This window comes from Euprymna scolopes, chromosome 11 (genome assembly GCF_053919585.1).
Source record: "Euprymna scolopes isolate OS-2025 chromosome 11, ASM5391958v1, whole genome shotgun sequence".
Lineage (NCBI taxonomy): Eukaryota > Metazoa > Mollusca > Cephalopoda > Sepiida > Sepiolidae > Euprymna > Euprymna scolopes.
Window position 1 is genome coordinate 101,361,052 of NC_136492.1, and position 22,149 is coordinate 101,383,200.

Here is a 22,149-nt window from a genome sequence, read left to right on the forward strand (position 1 = left end):
TTGTGTTGTTCATTTTGTGCTGTGTTCATTAAATATATTTTATTAGGGGGTACTAACCAGTACCTTACTAAAACCTTACTTAGTTATTTTTTTTACCAAAGTGTTAGGATTGGAGGAAAGAATATTAAGAGAAAAGGTCTGTTTTCTATCTAAATTGAATCTTTCTCACTCAGCATTTCTGAAACATTGCAATATTCTGAAAGAGATTGCTTTCAAATGAAGAACATAAACAAAACAAATGCCGCCTACAAAAAGTCGCGCAGCAGGATCGATTGGAGATCATTTATTCACTTTATGCCAGAAACAATAACAATAAATGAAAGTCTGATTGAACAGATGAGAAACTGTAGATCGGCTTTTTCTTCAGGTCCAAGTGATCACCATTTTCAGCATGTCCCGTCATTATTTACATTTCACATCGGTTTCAACAAATTCTCATCAATAAGTAAATAGATCTAATCTTAGATAACAAAAAAGGAAGGAAACAAAAATAAATAAAAAAAATATAGCTCTAAGACTGTAATTCTGCAACTCTTTCAAACATTTTAATGAATGATCGAGGATCTTGGGCGCCGGAAAAAGTGCTGTAACCATTCATGAAGAAATGGGGCACACCTGAAATGACACAAAAACAAAGTCGTACTCAGTTTTGGCAGGAAAATTTAATAGATTTAAAACAAATTAATTTCCAATTTCTGTGGAATTTGCCCATTTTACACTAGCCATAATATATACATTTGAAAGTAGAACATGTCTGATGAAGGTAGTCCCCTGAAATATTACAATACAGATTTTCCACCAGACTATACAGATGCAAGTAAGGACACAATACATGTACAATATATATATATATATATATATATATATATATATATATATATAATAATTATGTTATCAAAAAGTAAATCTTTAACAAAGCAAAACTTATCAAAATAAGAAAAGCTCAACATTATCAAGGGGAGCAAAAACAATAATATTAAATGAAAGGTAAGGTAAGTTTTTGTTTAATGGCACAGCAACCCTATAGGTCATTTCATGCCATGAAATGTGAAGAAAGTATTCTTCATCGAGTCTTTAGGTGATAAACTGTTTTTAATTAAGATTTAGTATTTCTAAGTCAGTCTTTTTTCTAGGTTTTTTTCTTCCTTTCAAATGTGTTCCAAAAGTGTAATTTTTCTTAGAAAATCTAATATTTTATAAGGTTTTCCAAATATTGCTTGAAGGTTTTGTTCTTTGAAATATTTCACACAAATATTTTCATATTTTTTGCATTCCGTTAATATGTGCTTGTTAGTGGATGTTGACAGATTCTACATTGCGGGATACTTTCTGCTTTCAGAATGTATTCATGTGTTAGTCTTGAATGACCAATTCGAATTCTGGTAAATATAGTGTCTAATTTTCGTATTGGTATTATGGTCCTATCTTGCCAACATTCGGTTGTATTTCTCTAAGTTTGTTGTTTAGTTGTTTGTCCCATAGTTTTTGCCATTTGATTTTTATGTAGGAGTTTATTTTGCTTTCCTATTTGTGTATGGGGTTTTTATGTTTGATGGGGTCAGATTTGTTGCGTCTTTAGCCAGTTTGTCAGTTTCTGAATTTCCTTTTATGCCGACATGACTCGGTATCCATGCTAACATTATTGTTTTATTTTCCTTTACTTGATGTTGGTATATTTCCATAATTTCCAGGATGCACGGATGGTTTATATCCCTTTCTTTCAATGCCATTAAGCCGGACATGGAGTCACTGAAGATAAGGAATTTATTCTCGCTAGACTCTCGGACTAGTTCTAGAGCCATCTTAATAGCCTGTAACTCTGTGGTGTATATAGAGGCACAGTCCGGTAATCGGACTTGCTTGTGTGTATTATGCATTTTTGCTGCTGCTCCTACTCTTTGTCATTTTTGAGCCATCTGTATAGATGGTTTTGTATGTGGAGTATTTATCCCTTAGTTCTAGGAATTTGTTTTGATAGGTTTGGTAGTTAGTCTGTTTTTTAACTGTTTTTAAAGTCATGTCTATATATGGTTCTGTGAATGTCCATGGTTGAGTAAGTTAATTGTGTAAGTTTGTATGTTTTTTGATTCTTTGTATCCTTCTGTAATAGCCTTTTTAAGGTGATATCTCGGAGGTTTAATAGCCTGTAGGTTTGCTGGTATAGAAATGTTCATACATTGATGTATATACTTTTTTCATGAGCAGGATTTTCTGGTAGACTTAAGTTTCAGTGTATATTGGAGCAAGAATTTTTCCCATCTCAGGTGGAGAGGGAGTTCATTAGCTTCTGTGTGCAGGCTTTGAATAGGTGATGTTCAGACGGCTCCTAAACAGAGTCTGAGTGCTTGGTTTTGTATGGGCTTGAGTTTCTCTAGATATGATTTCCTTGCAGAGTTATATATAATGCAACCATAATCCAACTTAGGTCTAATGAGTGCTCTATACAGTAGGAGCATGGTTTCCCTGTCTGCTCCCCAGTTTGTGTGTGATAGTATCTTTAGTATGTTTAATGCTTTTTGGCATTTTTTTTTTTTGAGTGCTTCTATATGTGGCTTGAAGTTAAATTTATTGTCCAGGATCATCCCCAGGTATTTGGTTTGCTGTGCCATTTGTATTGCATTGTTATTAATTTTTAGTTGTGGGTTATGATGATATCCTTTTTTTTTCCAAAAATGCATGCAAACTGTTTTGGTTTTTGAAAGATAAACCGATTTTCATCAGCCCATTTCTCTATTTTGTTAAGGCATTCCTGTAATTTTTTTCCTATTGTTAACATATTAGGGGATGAATAGGTGATTGAAAAGTCGTCTACAAAGAGGGATTTATCAATGTTTGTGGTCACTACTTTACCAATACTATTAATTTTTAGCAGGAAGTACGGTTTTTAAGGAAACTTTGTATAAATGTTGGCATCCTTCCTCTGATTCTCAGATTGTGCAGGTCCCTCATGATGCCGTATTTCCATGTGGTGTTGTATGCTTTTTCTAAATCAAAAAATACTGACATCACATGGTGGTTTCTGATAAGTCCATCTCTTATGTAGTCTCTCCATGGTCTTGCAGATACAGCTAGTTAGAGAGATAGCGCAGTAATTTGTTGGATTCGAGGGGTCTTTGTCAGGTTTTGGGATTGGTATGATTGTGGACTCTCGCCAAGCATTAGGTAAGTAACCGAAGTGCCAGATATTATTGAATATGTTTAGAAGAGTATTTAATGAAGATTCTGGTAGTTGTTTCAAAAATTAATAATGGATTTCATCTGATCTGGTAGCAGTATCTTTGCTTCTAAACAGAGTGCTTTTAAGTTCGGATATTGTGAATGGTAGATTATATTTTTTTGTGTTGTTTGAGGTGAAATTCAGTTTTCCTTTTTCTGCTTCTATTTTGTAGTTTTGGAATGTTACACTGTGGTGTTTGGGTGAGGAGTTTTTATTTAGTTGTTCAGCAAGTAAGTTTACCATGTTCTTTTTTTCAGTGCATTTTCCACCATCAGGGTTTTTTAGGTGGGGTATTGGCTTTGTTTCCCATTAATTTTCCTCACCATGTCCCATACTCTCTTGCTAGGTGTTTTATTATTTAACTTAGATACATAATCTTGCCAGGTTTCCTGTTTGGCTTTTTTGGTTATTTATCGTGCTTTTGCATGGGCTTGGCAGTAAATTTCTAAATTTGTTGTGGATGGATTTATCCTGAATTTTTTTAGGGTTTTTTTCCGTTTGATTGTTTCTTTACATTCTTTTGTGAAACATAGTTTATGCTATTTTTCTTTGAAGTTTTGGGGATTGTTTCCTCTGCTATTGAGTGAACGTTGCTACTGGGTTAGGTTCCTGAAGTATTTCATTATTTATTTGTGCTTGGCAGAGATTTCTGACTGTGGACCAGTCAGCTCTTTTTAGTTGCCATTTTGGTGCTCCATTTTCTATTGTGGGATTGTTTGTTTTGATGATAATTGGATAGTGGTAACTACCATACTGTTCTTCATGGATATCCCAATTAAAGTCCATGTAAATTGTCGGAGAGCTAAGTATTAAATCTATGACTGAGGTTGTTCCTGTAGGTGGATGTAGGTAGGTGTGTTTGCCATTGTTTAGTATACATATGTCTGTAGTTTCTAGTATGGCTTCTATTATTTTTCCGTTGTGGTTTGGTTGTCTGTCTCCCCAAAGATGGCTGTGTACATTAAAGTCCTCCAGGATTAGGAATGGTGCAGGGAGTTGTTGAATTAATCTGTCTATTTGAGTTTTCCCTAGTTTATATTTTGGTGGAATGTAGATCGAGCAGATTGTGAGAGTTTGGCGTAAGGTAGCTCTTACTGCTACGGCTTGAAGTTCTGTATTTAGGTTGAGTTTCTCGTGGGGTATTACTTTTTTTACCATAATGGTTGTACCGCCTATTGGTCTATGGTCTATGTGTGAAAGGTTGATTTTATTGCATACGTCATAGTCTTTAAAGGATAGTTTGGAATTTTCCTTCAGTAGAGTTTCTTGTAAACATATGATATTCGGATTGTATTCTTTGATTAATTGCTGTAGTTCTTCATAGTTTGGCTTCAATCCTCTACAGTTCCATTGTAGAGCTGCTATGTTCCTAGTTTTTTTATTTTGTTTTGCCATTTTTATTTATTTGCGAGTGTAGGCTTGCTTTTGTCCCTCTGATGTTCCATTGTTTTTGGCTTGTCTTCTGTTTGGCCTTTTATTTCGGTTCTTTTGTTTGGGGATCTGGGACTGGAATTAGTATAGGACTTTATGTCCGTTTTGTTTTGGTTTTTCTTTTGTTTTGATCATGATCGATATGGGGGGGGGAGGTTCTTGATTTAGTGTTTCTGTTTGTTGGTTTGGGTATTCTGTTCCCATTTCATCTTCAGATTCAGTTTGATTTTTAGGGATTGGGGTTCTAGATCTGGAGTTTGAACGGGACCTTATAACTGTTTTGTTTTGGTTTTTCTTTTGTTTTGATGGTGTTAGATAGGAAGTCTCCATTTCATCAGGTTCGGTCAAATTTTCTAATTTTTGTTTTATTGGTTTATTGTTTGGTTTTGAGAAAGTTTGTTCTTGGAGACATTGGCCTTTAAGGGCAGAGGTTTGGGTTTGGGAGGAGACAAATACTTTGAGTTCTTTTTTGGTTTCTTGCTTTAATTTTTCCAGTTTTTGAGAGCGTTGTATTTTTAAGTTTTTTGAAAGTTAAGTTCATTCGGTTCTAGCTGTACCAGTTTTTCAATTAGTTGGTCGTATTTATCAGCCTGGTTGATGGGATTTGTTTTTTCTGTAATTTTTGCATAAGTTTTGTTTTTTATAACTCCTTACACTATTGTTTTCACTTCTAGGTAAGAAATATTACGTTTATGCTTTGTGGCTAGGATTTCTTTTTCAATTTTCCATTGTTCACAGTTTTTGGAATAGGCAGGATACTCGCTTTGGCAGTTTGTACATTTGGACTCACGACATTCTTGTTCATTGTGATTTACTTCTTTAGAGCCACATTTAGCGCACGTGAGATGACCTCTGCAGGCATCTCTATGGTGACCGAATTTTTGGTAGTTGAAACATCTCAGAGGATCTGGGATGTATATTTCAACTGGTTCTATGGTGTAGCCAAGTTTAATTTTAGATGGAATTTTTGGAGTGTTAAATGTGATAATATAAGTGTGCGTTGGTATTTTCTCTGAGTTTTTCTTTATGTAGATTCTTTTATAGTCAATGACTCCTTGTTTGTTTAGTTCGTTCTGGATTTCTTCTCGTGAAGCAAGTGATAGTTCTCGGCTTCGGATAACTCCTTTAGATTGATTTAGTTTATTGTGTGGGGTGACTTTAATGTTAATATTGCAGAAAGTTTTCATGTTTTTTAAATTTAAGCTTTGGTTTATTGTCTCAATTTCAATTAATAGGTTACCATCTCGTTTTTTTTTAAAAATAATTTTTGGGTTTATTTTCCTGCTTAGCACTTTTTCAATGAGAAAAGGGGATAATTTTGTTATCGGTGTTTCATCTAGTGATTCTATTACATAGTATTTAGAAAAGTCTACGTTTTCCTCACTTTCTGAGTCCGATAAAGCACATTTGGGTTGTTTTGTTTTGACATAATTATGGATAAAAGTTTCATTGCCTGTGCTCCCCACCCACCTTGGAGCCTGATATTGGGACTTGTCAAGGGGGGGGGGAAACCCATTCGCCTTGACAGAGTCAGGGTTACACAGGCAGTATACTTAGTCAAGTAAGGAATACCGAACATCTGTTGTTACCCAATTTTCACTACCCAAATCTAGCGTGAGAAAAGTTGTGATTGCAGCCATGTTGGGATTTGGTTCTACACTTGCTGATGATTGACCCTTGGCCAGCGCTTTCAAACCATTGATAGTAGACGTAGAGCTTGACCTGACCAGCCGATTGATCGGATCGGGCCCCTCCGACCGCCCATCTAACCGAGGTAAGGGCCAAAGTGATGTGTTGGGAAGAGGAGGCTCATAAACTTGTCCTCCAAGACCTTCAATCACCAGGATTCCGTTCCAAAGTGTCACGGCCCCATTGAGGGACTTTTACCCTCTGCAGGGGGGTAGTCGGTGTATTCTAATGCCCCACCGACAAGGCCGTTAAATGAAAGAGGAGGAAAAAAGTTATATACAACTTTATTATATCATCAAAACAATAAGGAATAGTTAAGAGGAAATTTAAGAGAAAACCTCTTTAGGCCATGGAATTTCGAAGCTAAATGCTTCTCATCAGAAGAAGAGAAAGACTATAATTATGCAAAATGCAAATATAGAAAGAAAACTGGCTTAATGACATTTAGAAATGAAATGAGAATGAAGGAATAGGATAATATGGGAAAAAGTATTTTATTTTTATTATTTTTATCTATTTATATATGCATCTTCGTATCCCCTATTGATTGTTTCTATCTCTTTCCCTACTTTCGTTACTTTCTCCTATATCTTCCCTATTTTTTACTTTTTTCTTTTATTATTGAATCTCCTTTAATGATCCCAATTATTTCATAGTGGCCTATAATTTTTTAGAATATTACCTACATATATACTACCCTTCTGATTCACCCTTATATATTGTATTTACTTTTAATTACTTTTTACCATTTTATTCTATTCCTTCATTCTTATTTCATTTCTTAATGCCATTAAGGGAGTTTTTTTTCTATATTTGCATTTTGCATAATTTTAGTCTTTCTCTTCTTCTGATGAGAAGCATTTAGCTCCGAAATGCCATAGCCTAAAGTGTTTTTTCTTTAAATTCCTCTTAATTTTTCCTTATTCTTTTATTCCTCATCTTCTATTTAATATATATATATATATATATATATATATATATATAGTCTTAGAAGTTTATAACCTTTAAAACTATACAAAAAAAAAAAAATTATTATTTTTTATCATTCGTTAGACAACTATTTAGTCAGTAAGTCATTTAATCACCTGCAATCAATATATATATATAAAATAAATGACAATCCATTGCTTCAATCCTGGGGTAAATGATGATATGTATGTCAATGATTTTAGCAATCAAAATGCATGAATACTATAGAGCGACAACTCCAACAATCCATTAACTCAAATGGACTAGAACAAATGACTTCACAATATCAAAAACAAAAACCAAATGCATACACTTCTGCCAACAACACAAGCTACATCTAAACCCAGATTTTGAAACTATATAATGATGAAATACCCGTTGTAGAAGAATATAAATTTTTTGGCATAACGTTTGACAAGAAACTAACTTTTATACCACATATCCAAAAGCTTTGGACAAATTGCAATCAGGCGCTACAACTACTAAGTGTGGTGGCTTACACAAAATGGGGAGCAGATCAAGAAACTCTTCTTAAACTCTACAAAACAATAATTCAATCTAAATTGGACTATGGCTCTATGATCTACAGTTCAGCCAGAAAATTATACCTACAAATATTAAACACAATACACCATCAGGGACTGAGACTTGCACTTGGTGCCTTCCCCACCTCCCCAGTAGAAAGTCTTTATGTAAAAGCAAATGAACTATCATTAAAACTAAGATGAGAAAAGCTGGCTATACAATACCTCATCAAATTAAAATCCTGCAACTTAAACCCAGCCCACAACTGCACACTAAACCCATCATATAGAATATTATTCAGCAAAAATAAAAACAAAACAAAGACTTTCAGGCTCCAAATGAATCAAATCATTAAAGAAACAAATACCCCACTCAACAAAATTCACAAAACTAAATTAATAGATATCCCTCCATGGACTATACAAAAACGCAACATAATACTAGATCTCAACAAACTCCCTAAAACAAAAACACACCCAACACTTACCTGGAAAAATTATCAGAAATTAAAGACAAATTCCCAAACCACCAAAGCATTTACACTGACGGCTCCAAGGACACAAAAAGGACCGGCAGTGCTGCAATAACAGGAAAAACTACCAAAAGAAAAAGACTACCAAATGAAGCATCTATCTTTAGTGCCAAAGCAACTGCCATAGATATGGCACTTGACATCAAAACAGAAGACTACAACCAAAAATTTATCATCTTCTCAAACTCATTATCAGTATTAATAGCTCTAAAAGGGGAGAAAAAAAACTAGAAAAACCCCTAATAATAAATATGATTAAAATAAACAATCTAGAAAAAAGAAATATGCTGGATACCAAGTTACATAAAAGGAGGAGACAAAGCTGACCTTGCAAAGTCATCCCTAAAAATGACCATAGATAAAAATCTCAAAATTCCCTATACAGACATGAAACCAACAATAAATAAACATTTAAAAGAGAAATGGCAACAGTCATGGAAACTGAATAAAGAAAACAAATTCTTCAAAATAACACCCAATCTTAATAAAAATGGACGAAAAAAAGAAAAAGAAAAACAGAAAAGAAGTTGTACTAAACAGACTCCACATAGGATATACACATCTAATCCATAATTATTTATTAAAACAAGAATAACCAAAGTGCCAATGTGGATACTTACAGACTATAAAACATAATTGAGGATTGTAAAAATACAAAAAATATAAGAGGAAAATATTTCAACAAAAGAAAATTAGGAAAAATACTCAAAGAAGTTGAAACCAAAAAAATCATGGACTTCCTTAAAAAAACTGGAATATATGACAAAATCTAAACACTTATTACAACAAATGTGAAAATATACAAAATATCTAAACACACACAACAAACAAATCATCAATATATAATAAAACTATACAAACCAAGTATAGCAAGCATCTATCTACAAAATAACCCCCTCAATATGAAGTAATCTTGAAGACTACGGCCAAATCAAGCAATATAAATTAATATCTGAAGAAATATCTGTAAGAACTTTAAGGTCCCCTCCCCCCAATCACTGGAATCAGCATTAAATAACCGAAAAGGGTTGATATGCCGTTAAACAAAATAACCAACCAACCATCAAATCTAAACAAAGAGAACTTATAGTTGGTCTCCTATGTCAGACTCTTCAGCCTGTATTTACACCTGTCTCTATCCAGATTATATATATATATATATATATATAGTAAAGAGCAAACACCCAAACACAGCTATTTTATGCATAATTTTTTTTTTAAACAGTATATAATGCTCAGTGTTATTCATTTATATCTGTCCCCAAACAGATATAAACAGTCTGAAAAGAGTCCAACATAAACAAGACTTATATTTAGTTGCCTATTTGGATTTGAAACTGATGGTACCAATATTGTTCTAATCTTCTGTAACACGCACACACACATATGCATATGGGGATGCCAATATTTAATGATAAAATGATTTTTAATTTTTCTTTACTTTATAAAATATTCATGGATTTTAATTGAAAGCAATAAGATTTCATGTTTATATTTATAAAAATTTATAAAAAAAAAAAAAAAAAAAAAAAAAAAAAAGAAATAAAAAATGAGAAACATTCTTTTCAAGCTACCACACAACAGAATGAAAAGAAAGAAATGGATCTTACCAGAGACACCTTTGCTAGACCAGCTTTTGTATTGTTTCAGCACATTCTCTCGGACTTCTTCTTTGTTAATGTACTCTTTAACTTCAGCTGGCTGAAAACCAACTTCCTCTGCAATAGACACTAATGCATCTGTATCCAGGTAGATACCATTGGTAAAGTACGACTGAAATTACAAATAATAACAGACACTTTGAAAAGACCATCAATTTCCAGTCATAGTAGTACATTTCAATAAACATTAAGATAATAACAATGAAACTTTATAGCATTAACAAAAGAAAAGACACACACAAAAAAAGAAGAAAAAAAAACGCAGCTTTGACCAATAATCTTTCAAAATCTGGTTCCAATTAACTAATTTCATTTGAGTTTTAGATGATAAAAACATTGACGCCCCCTCCTCCCATGCCATTAAATAAATATAAAATGTTTTGAAGTTTTTTTTTTTTTAAATTATTAACTAGCAGAGCTATCCTGCACTGCCCGAGACCATAAAAACAAAATAGAAGTGGTTAAAAAGCGTGTGTCACATCTTTTATTTAAACTTCTTTCTTCTCTACTTCCCTCAATACGTCTGTTCCTTTCTTCCTTGTTTTTTTATATGCATCAACCCCAAACCTCTGTCCAGTTGATTTCTATAATGGGAGTCATTCACTTTTATATAATAAAATACATTGGAAATAATTGATCTCCCTCCTCCTATGAAACAGGGTTCAGTTGACCCCAAAGAATGAATAACTGATTTTTAATTTTAGATATTATTCATCCACATCAATGTCAACCAAGAATATACTAACTTTGTGAGGATTTTTCAGTTTTAAACTTTTAGCTAGACATATACACACAACTTTCCTTTATCTTCTTCTTCTATAATAGAAAAGGCAAAATGTGTGTGTGTATGTGTGTGTATGTCTGCCAAAAACTTTCGACACACACAACGAACACTTTCAAAGTCGGTATTGTTAAATATCGGACTCTCAGATGACAAATATAAAAAAATTGCCCAAAAACATTAATTCTGTGCTGTTATTTGTAAGGAGGGGTCATTTTTTTTTTTTTTTTTGCAAAGTCATCATACGCCTTGCAATGAATAACCTTATCTTGAACGCCCACAACCTCATAAGTCGCAGTGGGCATGGCAACCAAAGTGTTTCTTTTTTATCACCTCCTTTTCCTCTTAGCTTTACAGGTTCAGGCCTGGCTACTGTGGCTAAATTTTTTTTTTTGCACTCACACAAATACTCGTTGCTATTTTTAACATTTTTAGGGGGTTGGTTAATTTTTTTTTTGCGTTCAAATGGGTATTTGTTACTATTTTCATCTTTTGTAGGGGGTTGGTTAATTTTTTTTTTTTTGCTCATGCAGGTACTCGTTGCTATTTTCATCTTTTTTAAGAGGTTGGTTAATTTTTTTTTTTTTGCGCTCACACGAGTACTCACTGCTATTTTCATCTTCTTTAGGTGATTGGTTAATTTTTTTTTCCTTTTGCGTTCCGTTGCTCTTACCATAAGACGTCTTTATATCCGGGCAATGCAAAAAACATTTGACAGAAACGACAAATTCTGATGAAACCGGTATCGTTTTAACGCTCGACTCTTCAGATGACAAATATTGAAAAATTGGACAAAAACATTACTTCCATTACCCTCAACTGGGCAGTTTCCTGCAATGAGGGGTCAAATTTTCCAACGCCATTTCTGCAAGTCATCTTTTCTTTTTGATTGACTATGCTTAATTTGAATGCTTTGAACTTCCGGTCGTGTCATGAAGCATCAGTAAGATATTAGATTTTATTTCACTTTTCCTCTTTCGCGTCACAGGTTCGAGCCTGCCTGCCTACTACTTTTTTTTTAACACCTCTCTTCACATAGGCTGTCGACTGTTGTTTGACCTCCCCTCCCTGCTACTACCACTTTTTTTTTTTTTTAACACCTCTCTCTACTCGGGGTTCCTTACTCCACCTACACACCCGGGCAATGCCAGATACCCCCTTCCCCACTACTACTATATTTTTTTACCTTCCATCTCCGCCTCGTCTGTCTACTGTTGTTTTGAACCCCCCCCCTCCGCGGCTACTAACACTTTTTTTAACACGTCTCTCCACCCACACTTCCTACTATTATTTTACCCTCCCCTCACACCTCTCCACACCTGGGCAACACACCAGGTACCCCCGTTAGTCATATATATATATATATATATATATATATATATATATATAAAGGCAAAATATGTGTGTATGTGTGTTTGCATATCTCGCAAAAACTTTCGACAGAGGCGACGGATCCTGACGAGATAGGTATCATATTGAAGATTGCCCCTTCGGATGACAAATATCGAAAAATTTGCCAAACTCAACTCAACAGTTTTCTGCAGGGAGGGGTCGGATTTTCTGATGCCATTTCTGCAAGTCATCTTTTCTTTTCAATTGACTATGTTTAATTTGAACGCTTAGGACTTCCAGTCGTGTCATGGAGCATCAGTAAGACGTCAGATTTTCTTTCACTTTCTTTTCTGCCTTTGCGTCACAGGTTCAGGCCTGCCTACCTGCCTACTACCACTTTTTTTAACACCTCTCTCCACCCTGGCTGCCTACTGTTGTTTTGATCCCCCCCCCGCTCTACTACCACTTTTTTGAACACATCTCTCCACCTGGACTTTCTACTGTTATTTTAACCCCCCCCCCATCTCTCCACACCCGGGCAACACTGGGTACCCCCGCTAGTCTATATATATATATATATATATATAAAAGGCAAAACGCGCGCAAGAGTTTTTGTGGTCCAAGAAAGGCTTTTTTTTCGGTGGGGGGTGGGTCTCGGAGGACTTACTATCACTTACGAGAACCCTATAAACACTTTTTTATAAACTCCCTAGATAATAATATGTATGATTTGCGAACGTGCGTCACGGCTAGATTTATTTACCTAAACTTTTACAATATTATTGCTATTTTGGCTTCTCATGTGTTGGTTGGGTTTTTTCATATAAAAGTGAAATTGATCTGAAACACGTGCGTATATTGTATTGTTTAAAAAGAAAATTCCTGATGAAGGCTTATAAGCCGAAAATTTGAAACTTTAAATAAACATTTTGTTTATTTAAAAAAAATACAGATACGCATGTGGTTGTCTTTCTAATCTCATATTTCGAATTCCGTTTTCCCCGTGCTTCTAAAAAGTGGATTACTACTAAACTACCCATTCACGCTTAGACGGCGCCACCCACTGGACTGACAATACACACACTCTACTTCGACCAACAAACTCTGCCAAACGGCATCATGGCACATAAGAAAAAAAAAATATTGTATTGTTTAAAAAGAAAATTCCTGATGAAGGCTTATAAGCCGAAAATTTGAAACTTTAAATAAACATTTTGTTTATTTAAAAAAAATACAGATACGCACGTGGTTATCTTTCTAATCTCATATTTCAAATACAATTATGATGCAACCAAAGAAATTATCGTTCACAGTTTCTATCTTGTCCAATATGCTGATGGAGATTTTATTTAAATTTATGGATGCAACCAAAGAAAAGGGATGAAGGGCTAAACAACTAGATCAAAAGGAGTCTTATAGAACTTTGATCGAAGATTCTTTTATCGTCTTAGCAGCTTTGTGGGTAGAGGGAGTGCTACCAGCAAAACACAAAAGAATGCAATTTTAAAAATATTATAGATTTTTCTATTATTCAGACTCAATTAACAAATGTGTAACCAACCAGTCTTGCAGTATCAGCTGGCCATGTTGTGTGTTACCTAGAAGTGTGTGTGTGTGTGGTCATCTGCCTGTGCTTGTCTCAATCTTTGACAAACACTGTGTTGCAATATTTTTAATATAATTAAGAGGATAGAGATTTACTTGCTACCCACCTCAGCAAGACGTGACACAAGGTCGAAAGGTAGGGATGCCAAGCCAGCACTCATAAAAGAGGGGTACTCTGGCCTATCAAAATTTGCCTGGGCATTCCCCGGCAACAAGCAGTATCAAGAATGGATTCTTAACTGGTACTTTTACTCGGTCTCCAAGCAACTGAAGCAGCAAGGAGACTCATCATAATTAAATTAATTAAGAGTGTATGATCCCAAAAAATTGGAAGGTTCTATTTATAGTCAGAGGTGATAGAAACTTAGCAATCAAACAGAAAAAAACGCTCTGCTAACAACTAATCAGAAACCAGAATCACTCAATAAAACATACTGGATATTTCCACACATAATTTTCTGTATTCACATGAGAAGGAATTTTAGTCTTTGTCTGCAAACTTTTACAGTTTAAGACTTGTACGGATTGGCTACCCAACAGGAAACCCTGTTCTTTGTCTTAGCTTTGAATTGTCAAAGCTTCTCCGGATTAACGACTGCCATTTTGTTTGGAACAAGACTTCTCTTTTCTTTTGAAACTAAACGGAAACAAAAATGGTTTACAACTCAAAAGATTGTATTTATTCATTTATTTTTCCTTTATATAAACATCTTGTGTCTTTGTACCTGGTGAATTATTTTCATTACGCATTCCAACGCATACTTTGGTTAAATTCTTTTAACAAGTGTTGAAATGATAATAAATCGTTTCACTGATTTCTCTCTAACCTAATTCTTTTCTGTTGATCATCAAATACTGTAATTCTAAAGTTATTTGTCCAGATTTTCTTTTTAAATTTCTGTTTCTATCATCATCACATTTTAAACAGTTATCATATTCACTTCATTTTCTTTTAGTTTTTATAACTAACCAGAAACAAATTTTAAAACCTTTAAAAGGAATAAAAAAAACAAAAACAAAACGTTTATCATTATTACAAGAAAATTTTTGGAAGGGTTATAGTTAGGAAAGATGTGACATTTTTCCGAGGATCTGTGCCAGGTTTGTTGAGAGTTCAGTACTTGGAAGTGTGAGCTAATCAGTATATTAGAACAGGTACCTTGTATAACTGGGAGCTGACAACTGGAGATATTGTAAGTAGGGCTTTTCTGTTTTGATCCCCAAACATGAGAATGAATGGTCTGTAGCGATTAATGAGGTCAATGTGTTAGAGGATGCATGAGGGATCTAAGAGTTATTAACATCCATGGGAGAGAAAAAGGGTCAAAGGAACCATCAGACAAGACGTAGAGTTGTGTGGTGAGGCAAAAGGGTCGCTAGAGGGACAGCCAACATTGAGTGTAGGGTAATGGAATCCACATCCAGGAAAAAAATAAATAAATAAAAATAAAATAAGGGAGACTAAAACTTGCTGCTATGGTTTCAAATGATCTGAAATAATAACAAGGGGAAACTTGATTCCAAATATTTCTCATATGTTATATCTCTCCTCTTTACCCTCTGTAGGGTACGATTATGAATATCTCCAGTATCAAATTATCCTTATACACTGAAATTTACTTTATGTATAAAAACTAAAGGGAGGAGATATAACATATGAGAAATATTTGGAATCAGGTCTCCCCTTGTTATTTCAGATCATTTGAAACCATAGCAGTAAGTTTTAGTCTCCTCTCCATCAAGGCCAGAGGTTTTGGGAAATATCAGATATTTTGTAATTCATATGCAAAACTAGAAAAACAAATGACTATGATTGAAACATTTTATGGCTGTAAAAAATGCCAAAAATAGGCTCTGGATGATAGATGATTCCCTTAATGTGTGATCTTAAGGGCAAATGTCACATAACTCACTACACAATTCCAGCGAGCCTTCATTTGTTGAATTCTGATCAATAGTCGCCGAGATTTGGAATTTATAAAATTGCCAAAAAGGTGGTATATATATATATATATATATATATATATATATATATATATAGATATATATAGATATATATATTATATGGATATATCTATATTCATAGCCAAATTGAATATTTAAATGCTTATATTTTTGGCTCTATGGGACCAAACTACATGTAAATTTGCAGACTTTTTGAAGATTATACTACTATTCTATGGTTAAAATTTTATGACAATTGGTAAAAAAAGAACCTATATTTTCAAACCAATAAAATATGCCTAAATTTGCTTACATTTGTATAAATAGTGTCCTGGCAAATCAGCTTTAGTTTTGCTGCTTTGGGATTTTGATTAGTATTTTTTTTTTTTGCTTGGTTACTCCCCCTGTAGCCTTGCCAGGCTACTAATACACACTAGTGTTGGGATGATTAATTGGAATCGGAAAAAATCAGAACTTCTGGGTGTATTGGAATCACTATCAGAATCTGAAAAATATATGCAGATTTTCCAATGCCAAAAGAGATTCTTTTATTTTATTTTATTTGGTTTTGTTTAAAGCAATATCTTCTGCTGCTGGTAGTAAAAATAAAATAATAAATATTTATATTTTTAAACTACCAGCAAAACAAAAATCTATAGATCATCTCCCACAAGTGTTTTTCTCGTACATTTCAGAAAATATATGCACATTTAATACGTGTTTTCATGGTAATCAGGAAAAATAACAACCCTACATTTAAATATTTAGAGATTTATAAAGAATCGGAATTAGAATTGCGAAAAGTATTGGAATTGTCCTATCATTTATACACATTAGGCGATACAATCGGCTACATAGATACATATTTATAGGGACATGTACACATGTATACACACTGATATGCTACGAATAACCTAGATTGAGCCATAAATCAAAATCTTCAATAGGTAGGTAGTAACTCAAGAGTGATTTAACTTGGTTTTAGTGCTGCTCTGGATCCTAGATAGAGAAGGTGTGTTTAAACACAGTGTCATCAAGTATAAAGAACTTTGTCCTTTTGTTGGTATTGCACAGGATCTATAATCCAAAGTGCTTAATATCCTGGATAGAGCAGACAGTAAACCAAAAGTGAGATTACATACAAAACTAAAATTTCTCTTGTTTTTAGTGGTGCTTTGGAGGCACAAATCTCTCTCTCTCACACACACACACTATTCAACATCTATTTGGCTTTTTTAAGAGCCCCCAGGTAACACTGGGTAGCCCTGCTATTATATGTACAAAGTAGTCAGCCCCCCCCCCCGGCCAATTTTGTAATCAATATGTTTTTTTATTTTTATTACAAGCTACATAAAAAATCCGCTTTGTTAGTCAAATATGCAAAGTATTGGTCTGTATTAAAAAAAAAAACATAAAAAACATTGTTTTCAACCAATTTTATAGATTTTAACAATACGAATCATTTTTTTTATTATGAGTAAAAAAGGTTGGAAGAGTTTACACTCTCTTACTTTCATCTCCTCCCACTGTCCTCATGGATATTGTATCTTAAATTTTTTTTCTCAATCTTTTAATAATCACCATTAGTATATTATATTTTGGGTGTTTTCATTGACTAATTTAAAGTGGGCAATTCAAAGAAATTTTTCAATAATGATTTATTTTAGCTATTTACTAAAAAGATATTGGAGATATAGCTAAACAACAACAAAAACTATTAATATTAAATTACAGTTGAAAGCAATAATATATAAATACTCTGATAAAGAAAAAAATCCGAATAATTTTGGTCAATCAAATTCAATGTAGCAGTTGACTGCAAACACAGGTGAGGAAGCTAAGATGGGCATCTTGAAGTCAGCATACAAGTACACAATTTTGAAAAACCCATTTATTTTTCTCCATAATTCTTTGATCAACACCCACCAGCACTCACTTTGCTTTTGTCTGTTATATTTTACTCCATCTTCTTTGTTTATATGGAAAAATGCAGCTTTCTATGTTTTCGTTCATAGTTTGAAATAAAGACTTTAATGTTAATTTTTTTTTTCTTCTATTTCATTTAACATCAAGAGTTAAGGCATAGAAATACACTGTATGCCTTTTTCTCGCCTACATGTAACTTTAAAAAAATACATTTAATTACTTTTCAAAACCAAGAAAATAATTACATTAATTATGGTTGAAAACAATATTGTTGAAGGTAGAGTTACAAGCAGGTCAAAATATTTCATTAAAATGAAAGAAACAACTTCAAATTGCATTTGTTGTGACACTTATGTCACCCACGTGTCGTCTAGTGGTGGATGTTCCCCGATCGTTGGTCCTCGTGTCTTCTGATGAGAATGTCAGCGGCCAGTACCTGAAAGAGACTCGTCGAGCATTTCTGCAAGCATGCCAAACAAATTAAAAAAAGACAAGTCGACACTTGTTTTTGTTTTTTTTGTGATTCAAAATTCCTTGTTATTCATAAAAGGTTACAATTGTCATTTTGTATTTCGCTAATAAGTTAGGGACTGGCCGTTTGTTAACTGCAAAGTTATTTCTTTTTCAGTGAAAACTAAAAACTAAGTGGCAGGGTCAATCGATGAGGTGGTCTTTTTCGCTCGTTCGAGCCCAGGGGAGCAGAATGTCTCTCGGTGTCTGTCTCTGTGTCTTGCTCTCAAAACTCGCTGCTTATATTGTGGGGGCAGGAGCTAAATCTTTCTTTTTTTCTCTCTTCGGCCCTTTAGCCAATCAGGATGCCGGAACCGCTGTCACTCAAATCTTCACCAGGCTGCCTATGCCCAAAAAAGGGGCTGTTTCTTCTTCTTCTGTTTGCAATCCAGTAGAATATCTCAGCAGGCGTGTGCCTAATAGAATTTGATGGGCCATTAAAACCAAAATGGTCTCGTTCAATTAACTTTTAAATGAACCAAATCCAATTCCACAAAGGCCACGCCTCTTTTCAATAGAGGCCACTTGCCCCTCAGGGAGCAGTCAACAATGGCGCTTTGTAAATTGGAATTTCATTGGTACGCTTCCTTTCACTCCGGGCTGTCATGGTCAATTAGCGTTTACAGCCTTCTTGGCCAAAAGAAGTATCCCTCGCACATACCAATCTGGCCCTATCTACATTTTTTCTCCTTTTTATTTTTTCTCTTCTGTTCACAACTGGTCTTTTTTCTATGCCTGTCGTTCACCCCCCCCCCCTCTTTTCTCGGTCGTCTGCTATTTCTCTCAGTGTTTATCCCGTTGGGTGCATTTAGCTCGCAGTTTACTGCACCTCGAGCCTGTCTGATTGTAAACAAACAGACAATAAACCAGAGTTGTTTCATTTTTCATCACAAGATGGATTTTTAATTTAGGGAAAAATTTAAGAAAACAGGGTGGGAGATATATCAAATGTTTATTTATTTATTTTTTAATGTAGGGTGCATTTTTTATTATTCACAAAACTTTAATAGACAAATGCAGAAATTGTGTCCTCAGCATCCTAAATTCTCTAAAGAGACTACTGCAGATCCAAAGTCATCCCTCTCATTTTGCTTATTCTCTGGGGTCTTTAAAACCTATATTGATCCACAAAATAATATTTTTTCCATGTTTTAATATAGTTTTTGGACAAAGTGTAAATTTAGTACCCTAGTTCTACAGGCCTAGGTAAAGGACAGCTTTAAGTCACGGTATCTGATGTCATTCAAATCCAAACAAAACATGTATTTTCAAATTGATTATATCTCAAAATAACAGTTAGCATTAAAAACATTTTTTTGAAATGTATATTTTCTTCCTACAAAAAAGATTAGTTTCAATTTGAAAAATTCAGGAGAAAAATGGATAATTATCTTTAGACAAAATTATTAAAATAAGCAGAAAAATATCTCAGAATAGTGAGTAACCTTTTCTATAAAAAAAATGATAATTTTAAAAATAAGTTATAAACTTATGCAACCAAAATTAAAACTAGGTTCATGTTTTTAGTATTTTTCCACCAGAAATGAATTTGAGAAAAAAACTGAGATCAATTATGGTGTGATGCGAAATCTTTTCCTTTCAGAACTCGGCAAAACTGATCCCAATTTTTTTAAAAATAAAATATTGAAAAACTGAAAGGTTAAAATCTCATATTTAGAAGTAAGCAAGAAGAATACTTGTCTCAAGATGGGTAAAGTTATATCTCTTCAACAGAACAATATTGTATAACTTCTGTGCACTTACAAACATTAAAATCAAAATATAATTATACCAAACGTTGTCTAAAATCCTTATTCCAATTTTCATGAAATTTCATTATATGATGTGGATTTTAGAAAATGTTTAAAATTTAAGGCTTACATTTAAGAAATCTTGATAAGAAATTAAAATTCAGGGAATCTTACTTAATTGGTGTCTAATGACTATGAAACAATGTAAAACTGAAATATTTTAATTTTCAAATGTGATATACTCATTATGCATGCTAAAGACTCAATAATATGTACTTCAAAGAGGCTGGAAGTTGAGTAATACAAGGTGGAACGATAAAATTGTCGTCCTAGGGGGGGGGAAAAAAAGACATGATTCCATTTCCATTTGATGAAAACCAGGTTTCCTTTTCTTTTTTTTTTTTTTTTTGTTGCAGACCATCGACTAATTGGCCAGTTGTGTACAAATCCCAAGAGCAATAGGAGCCTTCTATCATGTCTGGAAGTGACACAATGTTCAACGAGCGAGATAGGAGATGTGCCACTATACAACTCATGCTCTCTACTGATTCAAGTTACAAGAACAGGACCATTGCCAGCACCCTCAAAATACATCACTAGATTGTCATGAATAACAGGGATGTGCCGCCCAGGGTGATGAAAAAATTTCCAGCTACAGTTATTATCTTTGGTGTGATTTCAAGTTAGAACCATGTCATGCCATCTCACATCTTCGGAGTTGACTTGAAAGTCAACACTAAAGTGTACCTAGATGTGCTGAAGAGTGTGGTGATCCCCTGATGCAATCAGGTGGCCGCTGGCAAACCCTGGGTGTAGCAACAAGACTTGATGCCGGCCCACAAGTCCAAAGAGATCCAGGGTTGGCTTCAGAAGAAGTGCTACGACTTCGTACTCTTCTCTTACTGGCATCCCTCTCCTCCCCTGATCCGAACCTGCTGGACTACTTCGTTTGGTCATACATTGAGAACATCACCAACATGACCTCCCACAACACCAAAGCCAGCCTAATCACCACCATTTGCAGAGTATTTGTTGAGCTCCCACTGACACTTGTGGAAAAGATATGCTCCCAGTTCCAGACCCATATCAAGGCGGTGATTAAGGTTGAAGGTGGCTACATTGAATAGATGTCAGCTCTACTACACAATCAACTTACCTGAATTGATTTTTTCAATAAAAGTTTTAAAATAAAGCTCTAGTGTTTTCTTTAGGGCAACACCTTTATCATCCCACCCTGCATTTATTAATTGATGTCTAATACCTGTTGCAAAAATTACACAAAACTCTGAAGTATTTGAATTTTCAGAAAGGAATCCCACTTCCTTTGTATTAAATTAAATATAACCTACATTACAACCCCTTGCGTTTTGTAGCTATGTTCCAAAGTTCATAATAATTGGTAAATTAGTTAATCCTGTTCAATAATTTCTCACGCTCTTTATCTGTGCCTAAACCTAAACGTAGATTCAATGAACGAAGCTTCTTTCTTAGACCTGCACACCTATGGAACTCTCTTCCGTTTGCCTGCTTTCCAGCTGACTACAATTTGATTGTAAACAAGTTCTTAATGAACCGTTCCGCTAAGTAATCCAATTTACAAAATCTCCACTACTTATGATTACTACGCTATAATCACATTGACTAATGTATACCCATTAACCTTTATCCTTGAGTGGCCTCCGGGCCTTGATAAGTGGCGATTCCTTTATTATAAATAAATAAAATAAAAAAAAACATATACAGTTTTATATAAACAGAAATAAAAAATAAAAATAAGAAAAGAAAAGCAGTAGTTAAAAAAAAAAAAAAAAAAATGTCATAGCGATGTCATCCTTTGTTACACTACACAAGAAAACATTCTGCAGCAGATGCAAGAAGACATGTGCAACCTTAAAGTAAAATGTTAGCCAAGTTTCCATCAAAGCAAATACTCAACGTGGATTTAATGAAAGAGGTCACAAAGGTTAGCATCCTGTGTATGTGCATTATTATGAATAGGTCAACCACTTTATAGGTATTTTCATATCCTGCGTAAGTGAATTTCACTTAATAATAAAATAAAGGTCACATTTAGTCAAAAAGAAAGGTCACAGAAAAATGAGACTTTGCAACACTTTTAGAACACAGAATGATTGAACTGAATCCTTCCAACAACTTTGGACAATTCATTTAAAAAAAAAAAAAAAATTTTTAAAGAGAACGAGCAATTTTATCACTCCCCTAATAAACATCAAGATTTGTTTACGTAGAGAAAAGAATTTGGTGCCTTTCAAAAA

The 22,149-nt window shown here is 34.0% G+C and overlaps 1 protein-coding gene across 1 annotated transcript in view; it reads right to left on the bottom strand.

The window, feature by feature from the left end:
* Positions 1 to 268: 268 nt before the first annotated feature.
* The window catches only part of LOC145288014 (uncharacterized), a 42,874-nt gene continuing 20,993 nt past the window's right edge, over positions 269 to 22,149 (bottom strand). The window contains exons 3-4 of the mRNA XM_080136018.1: positions 9,974 to 10,136; positions 269 to 615 (exon numbers count right to left, since the gene is read on the bottom strand). Of these exons, the coding sequence (XP_079992144.1) occupies positions 512 to 615; positions 9,974 to 10,136 (267 nt within the window). The 3' untranslated portion in view covers positions 269 to 511. The remainder of the gene's footprint in view (positions 616 to 9,973; positions 10,137 to 22,149) is intronic.